The following is an 11011-nucleotide window of genomic DNA, read 5'->3' on the forward strand; positions in this document are numbered from 1 at the left end:
TTAATTTAAGACTCTTTAAAGATGTGCGGACACCCTAGAGCAAATCACGTCTAATTTAAGAAGTTAAGTCATAGCCTAATTGTAAATATGTACAATTCACAGTAATTTATCTTAGTTGTTGTCTTGGAGCATATCAAATACATTATAAATTAAAAACACAGTAGGCTATATCATAAAAGAATAAAAAGTGTTAAATGTACAAATCTATTGTGTCATAGTATTGTGTTTAAATCTAAAGTTTTAACCCTTGAGTGTGACATTCTGTACATATTTGGCCTTTGTTCCTATCAGGTTGATCATTTTTAAAACTGTACATTGATTGCTCAGCCATTAAAAAACAAGACCAGCTTGATTCCTTTCCACATATTCAGTGAGCAAAAAGTATATCGACAAAACTGGAAACTGGTCCAACTGGTTTAAAAATCCCTAGATGCAAATAACTCAAACTCTACGTGAATTTACATTTATTTTGTTTAGCACTCAAATTGTTTTTTTGTTTTTTTTTTTCATGTAGCAGAAGACTAAAATAAATTCCTGATTAATTTAGGTTGCTCTTTGTGACTGTGGTCTTACAAAAGTCTTGGAGGACAGATTTCTTGAAATCGTGAAATACAGTCAAACTACAACAGTCTTTTTATTGCTCTTGAAGCAGTTAAAATATTTTAAAATGCACAGAAATAGCCTTTAAAGCCACACCCGTCTGAAACAAAACGTTCACTACCATATACATCAGTGAAAAATGACAGATTTGATCTGTTTTGATTTTTGTTTGTATAACTAAAATGTTTGAGAATTAAACACATTTTCAAATCAGAAGACAAGCAAGAATGTTATGAGAACATAAAAAAAAACTTTGTGAAACTATGATTTTGTCATCTAAGAGGAAGAAAATGTATCCAAACCAACGTCTCCATATGTGAAAACTATTAACCAGTCTTGTTAAATCATGAACTAACTTGTAATTAACCACAATTTTGGGCTGGATTCATTTCACAACCCACACCCTGGCCCAATATCTGAGCAGAGAAACAAAGTCGCTGGCATCTATTGGTCTGGAAAGGGTTGGAAACTGATTTCTAATGCCGAGGAACTTCAGTGAACCACAGTGAGAGCCATTATGTACAAATGGAGAAAACAGAACTAAGCATAACAAAAGAACCAAGGATAACATCTAAAGCACTGCATGCTTCATTTGGCTTGATTATAATACAACAATACAACAAAAAACAGGACAGAAATGAAGTGCAGTTGCGAGATGAAAACCACAGCTGACCAATAAGAAAACAAAGCTTGTCTCATAATTACCAAAAACATTACGATGATTCCCACAGCCTAGTCAAAGTCTGGATTTGAAATACTGTTGAGATGTATTGGCATGATCTTAAATAGTTCGCTCCAGTTTGAAACCCTCTAATGTGGCGAAATTAAACAAAATTTCTTCACGGTGGTGCAAAGACTTGTAGGAAATTAGCACAAACGTTTGGTGGAAGTCCTCTTGTTTGTATTACACTTGGTGGAATCAAAAGGGTTTCTTAAATTTCATTTTTCTCCTGTCAACAAGGCTAAAGTGGAAGGAGTTATACCTCCTATTTGTAAATGTTTCACTTCTAGCTCTATTAGCTGCTTCAGCGCTTGTTTTTTTTTTTTTTTTCAGTGTTTGAGCCAAATGATCAACAGTTTGTGCATCACTACATTTACTTTGTTCTAATACAAGTTTAGGACATTTTAGGAGAAAAAGGTACAGTGGAAGAAAAGAGATTCACAGATTGGCTGGTTTGACTGGACTGCCAGTCAAAATATTCTGACAGGGTCCTCAGAATAACATTTTGACAGCTACATTATTGTAGAGCAGCTAAGTCAAAAGAAATGCAGATAATCTAGAAAAGAAACTCCCCATAAAAATAGTTCATTTTCCTTTTACTCTGTTCTTTCCTGCCTAAATTATGTTTTTCATTTGTTAAAAAACTAACTTTAGGGAGAGAAATTATTCCAGAGGGCCTTTAAAATATCCAATTTTCAGCTTCTTCTAGTCACTGCTGCTTAGGCGAAAGGTACTAGCTAGTTAAATCAAAGTAGCAAAGCTGCTCAGACCAGACAGAAACGTCTGACAATCAGCTGCATTGTGCTTGAATTTTATAATTTTTCCAGTCATTTGGCTGTGTGGTAAATTAAAGGCTAACTGGGCTCAGCAGGGAGGGCTTTTAAATCCCTAGGTAGGGTGCCATTCCATCTGGTCTCCAAGCTACTGCTTTCAAGCTCTCCAGTGGCCTTTTGTTTTTTTGTTTTTGTTACATCATTTTCAACTTTCAGAAACAGAAATGAATGTAACTATCTTCAGATGTAAGCCTTGAGACAACTGAAAGGGAAAAGTGGTAAAGATGATTATGTAATACCTCTAACCTCTTCTCCAGAGCAGGTACTGTTGAAGATGAAAAGATTATTTCGGGAATCTCCGGATTAATTTAAGACAGCTGTATAATTCATGGTGGCCAATGAAGAGTCAGAGTTCTTGGTTTGGTTGTCCCTGCTGTCAAAGCGAGAGTTCAAAGTGACTGGTCCACCAGGGGCAGAAATCAGAGGGCAATGCGTCTGTGGTTTCTCTTCCATCTGACCTTTCTTGTCTTTTGGTAACTAATTTGAATTATTGAAAAGAGCACTGGAAATGCTGTGACGATGATGCAGCGTTACATTAAGCCTTCTGAAACAAGAGGAGCTGGGGGATTTCCCCGCTAGCATCTTCAGATTAATGAACAAGGGGGAAACGTTTTCTCACACTTCACAGTCAAACCCGGTCTTCAGTTTGATTTTCGGTGAATCATAAGAATGGATTGGTTAATGCATCCGTGCAACATGCAAAGAGCACTTCGGACGTATTTCGAAAACAACTCTGGTTGGCACCGCTTCGAATAAGAAAGAGTGGAATGAGTACAAAAAATATTGCCATGTGGAAAAATAATTCAATTACTAATTTAAAGTGTCCTGAAGTCAAAATACAAATGAAGTGAAGTGATTAATGAAAGAGTTGGGTCACCAATAGAACAATTGTACCTTTGATTATGGGTTTAAGCTAGCAGTTCTTCATCTGGTTGAGACTTCAGTAATGCTTGTTGGGAGAGAAAGTCACCAACAAATCATGAAGTTAAAACTGACCAATCTGAGGGGCTTTGCATTGCTTTGGTGTGACCATCCAACCCCTGCAAACTAAACTCCCACCACATCACCGCAGCACATACAGAGACTTTTACGGTACCAAATAACGCCCTTTTCTTGCCACACAAGTCATCTGTATGAAGGGGAAATCACCTCAAAATGTTAATTTACACGTGTTCTATGAGATCTCAAGTCTTTTAACAGTTTCAACCAGGTTTTTCCTGCTGCGCTTGAAGCAGGAAAAACCTGCTTCAAGCGCAGGGTCATGGTGGCATGATCATGGTGGCATGATCATGGTGGCATGATCATGGTGGCATGATCATGGTGGCATGATCATGGTGGCATGATCATGGTGGCATGATCATGGTGGCATGATCATGGTGGCATGATCATGGTGGCATGATCATGGTGGCATGATCATGGTGGCATGATCATGGTGGCATGATCATGGTGGCATGATCATGGTGGCATGATCATGGTGGCATGATCATGGTGGCATGATCATGGTGGCATGATCATGGTGGCATGATCATGGTGGCATGATCATGGTGGCATGATCATGGTGGCATGATCATGGTGGCATGATCATGGTGGCATGATCATGGTGGCATGATCATGGTGGCATGATCATGGTGGCATGATCATGGTGGCATGATCATGGTGGCATGATCATGGTGGCATGATCATGGTGGCATGATCATGGTGGCATGGTGGCATGATCATGGTGGCATGATCATGGTGGCATGATCATGGTGGCATGATCATGGTGGCATGATCATGGTGGCATGATCATGGTGGCATGATCATGGTGGCATGATCATGGTGGCATGATCATGGTGGCATGATCATGGTGGCATGATCCTGCCAACATGCCACCTCCATGTTTTACTGTAGATCTGGTGTGTTCAGATAAGAAGTTCAAATTTAGTCTCATCTGACTAGAGAACCTTATTTCATATTTGTTGTGCCCCCTACGTCAGATGTGTCTAAGCTTTTTGCCTTTGGGGAATAAAAGTCAAAAGTAGTTGCCGGCCAAAAAAAACTAAACTTTTTTAAAAACTAAAATTTATTTAAGAAAAAGACATTGTATATTTGTGATCCTCTTTATCTAAAAAACAAAGACTGAAGAGGAGAAAACTTGGAAAATCTCAAAATTTCCATGGTTTTTCTATCAAATTTTCAGAAATTTCTTGTTTTTTTCCCTAGAAAATTTCTGACAGTAATCTCAAAATTTCTGAGGTTTTTTTTCTAGAATATGTACTTCTTTTTTCTCCTATCAACAATGGCCCAACTGCACCATCACAGACTTTTGACAGTAACTGTTTGTTTCATTAGTAAGGGGAAGACAGTAAAAATGTACCCCAAATGTTTTCTGATTTCTATTTGTAAAATACTTCACAGTTACAATCTGTAACATAAAAATTCCTATGAAACACATACAATTGTTTGGTTGTAAAGAAACAAAAGGGATCTAAATACTTTTGTGAGGTGCTGTATGTAAGCGGTGTGGTTCTCGAATCTGTGTTCCCTTTAAAAAAAAACCTTCACCAGATAATGTCACATAATTTAACAGGTTTTATTATTAATCCATTTACCAAAGAAAAGTAGTAGAATGATAAAAACCAAGTACCAGTAAAATTGCATTTCCCTTGTGTGCATTCTGGCCTGAAAACTACAGTAACCTCACATCTTTGTGACAGTGTTCATCCAAATATTCACATAAAAACAAACCAGTCAGTCATTTAGAAAAGAAAAAAAAAACAGACAAGCTCATTGGAAAGAAAATATTTATAAGGACATATTTACATGTTTTTTTGTTTTCTCAACCAAATGTTTTAAACTTAAAACCAAACTAAAAATAAAACTAAAAATAAAAATCCAATCGGTGCTATGATGTTTAAATAAAATTATGTACTTTTTACAGTCCATTTGTCATGTCCCCTGAAACATAGTAACAGAAGCTGCTGAAATATTGGAGAAGTTAACAGAAATGCATCTAATGTGTTTAAAAAACTGGGATTCCAGTTTTAAAATATAACATTTTACATAAAAATGCAGAGGTTTATTCTCAGCATGAAACTGTTTATATGGTATTTGTGTAACCCAGAGATAAATAAAGCATTTTGGATAAGACATTTGATTAATGCTGAGGCATACAGTTACCTTAATTGGCTGCAAAGCCACATATGGTGGTTAAAAGTGAAAAACAAACACATAAGTCAAGAGGGATAGAGCTTCAGAGGCTGTTTGGAGTTTAAAATGTCAGAAAATTATATAGGCACTCGAAGCCGCTGACTGTGTTGGCCCCTTAGGGGCATCTGTGACAGTCAAAACTCCCTTTTTTGTACCAATATCGATAAAAGCAAAACAAACCATCCAAAGTAAAAGCATAAAAGAAATGAAAACTAACAGAAAGACAAACAGCACCACAGAAAACGTGGTCGTACTTCGTAGTTTAGTGCACCTCCGGAGCGCTACACCTTCTGCGGCAGTGACGACTGCCGGCTCGATTTCATACGGCTGCGCGCGTAAACCCGCAGGAAAAGCGCGATAAAAACCACGACGACGCCGAAGCCCCCGACGATGGTGACGGAGTGGCCGTAGAGAAAACAGGAGAGAAGAATGGCAAAGGCCTGGCGCAGCGTCATGATGATGGTGAAGACGGCAGCGCCAAATTGGTTGATGGTGTAGAAGATGAAGAGCTGTCCGCACGCTGAGCACACGGACAGCAGCACGGCGTGGAACGCAAACTCAGAGTGGCGCGTCATGAAGGCCAGCGACTCAAAGAAGGCACCCTGCTCCAGCAGCGAGCCGACGGTGAAGAGGCAGGAGAACAGGTTGACCCCAAACATCATCTGCACGGATGACATCTTATACTTGAACAGATTGTCCTGCCAGTTGGACGTGAAGCTGTCGAAGACGATGTAGCCGACGAGGATGACGACGCCGCTGAATGTGGTGACGGTGGACGGGTGCTTGCTCGTCGTGCTGGACAGCAGGAACATGCTGACGCCGACGGAGATCAGCACGGCGGTGAAGTACTCCCAGTACTCGTAGCTTTTATGAGAAATGAGCTTCCCCATGAGCATGACGGGAATGACCTTGGATGCCTTGGCCAGGACTTGCGTGGGGAAGCTGATGAACTTCAGGGCCTCGTATTGACACCAGCTGCTCAGGATGTTGGAGAGCGAAGCAAAAGAGTATTTGTACATGGGCGCGCCGTGGCGAGGCTGCTTGAACAACACACAACAGAGTCCAGACACGGTCAGCGCCAGGATGCGGTTCATGAAGACTAAAAACTGGGAATCCTTGAACTTCTCGCCGTCGTGGTCTGGAGGTACGGCTCCATAGGAGCGAGTCATCACTCTCTCCTGGAGGACTCCCCACGTCAGATAAGAAGCCTAAGAAGAAGATGGCAAACTTTAGCTCATCACATCTAGACCCAAATGTTAATTAGAAAACAATGGATAAGTGTGGCAAATTTGATGCTTAGTCTAACGAAACTTGTATAAAACTTTAATGTATATTTTTTCTGAAAAGTGCTCTGATTGTTTGGACAACTTAGTTTTAGTGATTAACAATTATTTTTCATGAAGTGTAAGTCTGTGGATCCATTTCTTGCCCGTACACTGTGTGAGAAGAAGTATGATGCCGTTTCATTGTTAGCTCCATGTTTACAGTGACTGTTGGTTCTGGAAGGATCCCCTACCTGAAGTCCAGCTGCGCAAAACATTAACTTTATAGCCTGTTTGACTGATGAGCCTGAATCAGGATCGTTCCTGCTTGAGACGGACACATCGTCCAACAGGCCGCTTTTGTCCTCGCCGCCAAACACGCAGGTCTTTATGAGCGGATAGCAAAGCCCACCACCTGAACGTTAAGGAAGAAGAAACAAAGACATATTTCAAGGAATGAATGAGGTGAAAAACAGTCTGTTCAGAGAAACTAAACATCTCAAACCTCTGTCCAGGTAATTAGAGCGTTTGAAGTAATTAATGAGGAAATATCCCGGGACGATGATGGTGGCGTATCCCAGCATGTTGACGAGGAAACGGAAGAACCAGACATCGTGCCAGCTGTTCAGCAACGAGGGATCTTCTGCAATTACTGCGCCGGGGAAAAACAGGTGTACAAGTGCAGTCCAAACCCTAAAGGGGTGAAGAAAAGTGTTGTGGTTTAACAGAAGAATATATTATCCCACACATCAAGCGTGTAACTGACCATTTGTATATGTATCATATGTATCAGACTTTAAAATGGACATGTAAGCATTCCGTTTGTTTCATTCCCTGGAGAACAAGTTGCAGTTTACCAGCTCATCATACTAACTGTAAAGCATAGTGGTGGCACTATTATGCTGTGGGGCTATTTCAAAGTGAGATACTACCTGATAGTACAAATCAACAGCTACATAGGAGTCCTAATCGACAGTGATCACAAATGGATATCAGATGGCTAGCAAGTTAAAGTGTTGAAAATATCTAGTCTACGAATAAAAACCAGGGTCATGTAAGGAAAGGAATTTAAATTAAATTGAGTTCATCCCTTTGTTGCATGTATTTAAACTTTTCTCACTAATAATAGCAAGCTACAAAGAGCCAATAATCATAGAAATAACAACCTCAACATTTAATAAGGCAACGAGAAAAGCATTCATGTTTTTGGTGGAAAAGCAGAATTAATTTTAGTAACAGTAACAGTACTGAGCTTTAGGAAATACTATGTCTTCACTTCAACTTCAGCCTCTGGATTCGTTGTTGACGCAACTCACTATGTCAAAAACCTCCTTTTATGTGCACTGTAATTCACAGGTGCGGTGGAATGAAGTAAAACCACACTTAGCATGTGCGTAGGCTGATTACACTATAGTCTGTTTAATCAGAATATCATCAAGCTGTCAAGCTAGTCACACGAGAAAACAGCTCCGTCCAACATAAAGGTGACACTCTCGCTGCTGAGTGTAGAGTTTCCTCTTCAGAAAGAGGCGGACCCTCGCCTCCCAGGGTCCTGACCTGAACACAGGATCTCTTTGTGCTCTGTGCTCTGGTCAACCAACAGCCCACTGCACCAGGACCTGGCCTATGAACAAGAAGTCCATTACATGGAGGAATGCAGCTCACAAGCTGCTGCACTCCAGAGAAAATACAGCCAAATTTCACCTGAGAGGGGAAGGAGTGTTAAATGTGTCTTGTCGTGCAATGTTCTTATGCACGACAGGAGACACGCAATGAAATACGAGACGCAATTCTGATTTCTTGGCTCCCGAGGGAAACGAATTAAAGGGATTTTCTGTGAAATCAAGAGAGCTTCACATATTTAGAGCAATATCAAAAAGCCTTTTTTTATTTCAATGTAAATCATTATTTCATGAGTATAAAACTTTCGGAAAATATGTTTACATACAGCTCTGGAGAAATCACTGCACTAGGCAAATGATTGAAGCTCTTGACTGCATCCATTTGCATTTTTCATCTAATTAAATTTCCCCATCTTAGGCGTTTACTTTGTGAAGTAAAAGTTGTTTATCATGTCTCTTAACAATTTTATTTAATTACTTTAATTATTTAACCACATTAATTTTGTTCAACCTGTTAAGAGTATAAAGGCCAAAGAGTCGCTGCAGACCAGTTAGATAGGCTTCTTGTTTACCTCTCCCAGCAGCAATTATAGCAGGCTGATAGCGACAATGCCTCACTATACACACCACAGCAAGGTACCAGTATTTGTTAACAGAAAACAACCGATCGTTTAGATAGATATAGTGTGACGGAATAAGGCCTGAATCTTAAGAAGTTTCTCTATGGAAAATCACCAGCTCAGAGTTTTAAGAAATTGGTGCACCTGCTGGATATTCTGGTTTGACAATGTTCTTATTATGCAAAATTGTTCCGTTAGTAAACCTGATTTTTGGAAACTCGCATATTTGAACAAGAAGATGTTTATCATCCAAAGAGTTAACTGGCCCTCCAGTGTGGTTTACATGGCTTGTATATTGTCCAACTGAAACTGGAGTGACCACATTGTGTAACATGAGTTCTATATATTGTGAGGGCTTGCAGCTCCAAATCAGAACTCAGTGTAGCTCACTGCTGTGTTTGTTCTCCATCTGCAGACGAAATAAAGCTTTGCTCTTTGCCATTTGCCAGTCTCAGCCTGATCTGTTATTATACAGATTTTTGCCCACAACTTGACATCTGCATGGCTGCAGAAAAACGTCTGAGCTGAATGTGGGAACACCAGATGGATCACAGAAAAATTTGGCACCAATAAAACACATAGAAGCTGTTTGCGAAGAGAAGTCGAGCAGACTGCAACGGCCTGATTTTCTTATTGAAGATCTCCAGCAATTTATTTAGGTCAAGTCGTGCTAAAACTCATATAGTCTGACTGATGTATGTAATAAGGAAGATGTTGATGTTTGATGTTGAACTCAAATAGGAAAAGATTACTTGGAATCAGTATTTGATAGGATATTATAGTAGGATTTACTAACTTCTCTTGTTGCTTATACTTAATATTTCAGTGAGCTGTGATAATATAACTCACAATGACTGGATGGCAAATTGTGTAGCAGTAAAACACACAAGATGTCACAAAATTCAGATTACTCATTGCAATTTTCAGCAAGATTTGCACAATTACATAATGTGTAGCCTGTATGATGCATTTAAATCTTGGATTTTATCTTAACGTTATAGTTCTCATCAAAATATATTATGGACAAATACCTAATAGGACCCCTTGCAACTCAAATACTTCATAATCTTCGTCACAGCCTATTAAAATTGCTAAATTATGCATAACTTTAACTAAAGCCAATTGAGCAGATCAATTATTGGGCCCCTTGTGATGTCATCGACCCAAAAAGAAGAATAAAAGATTTTGCATGTTTCTGCTTAAAAAAAGTTTACATTTGGCAAAACTCTGAAGTGGAAAGGCATACCTTAATTGCTTAGCTGTGAATTTATTGTCAGTGTACACTTGTTAGTGAGAAAAACACAAAAGCTGAATAATATCTTTAATACGTATCACGTTTTTCATTTGCAAGTGCAAGCTTTTCAACGTGTGTAAATGTTTTCCTACATATTTGGAGACTTCAACATTCACCTAAACAACATCTATTAATTCGAACATCATAAATACAGTAATTTTTTACAAGATATTTAACCATAAAAATGCTCAACATCGTTAAACAGTGTACATGTTACGACGCCTCCTCTTTTTTATTCATATTTGTTTTTGAAAAACACATCCTTAACTTGAGACTGCTCAATTTATCCACACCTAAAACACAGCTCCGCAGGTCTTGTACGTCTGAAATTAAAAAAGAGGTTACCTCCACGAGAAAGAAGGCATTTTTTCCCACTCTCAGTGGCCCCACACCCGGCTTTCAAACGTCTTCGTGGTGATGCAGCATGAAGTCACTCCGGTCGGATAGGACGAGATGTTTTAAAATATTAGGACCTGTGTCTCTGCTTCCTGAATATCCGCCTTTAAGCCAGTTTTTTTCCACTTATCATCCGAAGATGATGTGTACACTTCAACAGGAAAGCCTCTCTTCTTTTTTTTAATGAACACCAATAGGATGCCGGAAGTTGAAAACGACCCCATCCCGCCGACACTGCATCCTGTTGGCCTGGAGAAGGTACTGCAAGCCAACGTCACGTATTCAACAATAATAATGTCAGAAAAACTGTGAATGTGAGTACAAGAATGTTAATATATATATTTTATAAGTATATAAAATACATGCAATTATCTTTAATTATCCCTCCACTGGCTCCCAGTAGCTCAAAGAATAGACTTTAAAATACTGTTGCTAGTTTATAAATCACTGAATGGTTTATTACCACAATACATT

General features: G+C 39.2%; 1 protein-coding gene across 1 annotated transcript; it reads right to left on the bottom strand.

The window, feature by feature from the left end:
* Positions 1–4707: 4707 nt before the first annotated feature.
* slc35b2 (solute carrier family 35 member B2) lies at positions 4708–10731 on the bottom strand. Its single transcript, XM_044107244.1, has 4 exons — positions 10487–10731; positions 7111–7298; positions 6860–7020; positions 4708–6551 (listed from the first exon to the last, which is right to left on the bottom strand). The coding sequence occupies exons 1-4, from the start codon at positions 10504–10506 to the stop codon at positions 5625–5627; spliced, it is 1296 nt and encodes a 431-aa protein (XP_043963179.1). The 5' UTR covers positions 10507–10731; the 3' UTR covers positions 4708–5624.
* Between the last annotated feature and the right edge of the window lie 280 nt (positions 10732–11011).

Source organism: Gambusia affinis, linkage group LG22 (assembly GCF_019740435.1).
Source record: "Gambusia affinis linkage group LG22, SWU_Gaff_1.0, whole genome shotgun sequence".
NCBI classification, from domain to species: Eukaryota; Metazoa; Chordata; class Actinopteri; order Cyprinodontiformes; family Poeciliidae; genus Gambusia; species Gambusia affinis.

Excerpts from the sequence above, each read along its gene's own strand:
- slc35b2 (XM_044107244.1), bottom strand. The coding sequence starts at position 10,506 with ATGCCTTCTTTCTCGTGGAG. Across the intron at positions 7,021-7,110 it reads CTCTAATTACCTGGACAGAG|GTGGTGGGCTTTGCTATCCG; the intron begins GTTTGAGATGTT and ends CTTAACGTTCAG. Across the intron at positions 6,552-6,859 it reads TTTGCGCAGCTGGACTTCAG|GCTTCTTATCTGACGTGGGG; the intron begins GTAGGGGATCCT and ends TCTTCTTCTTAG.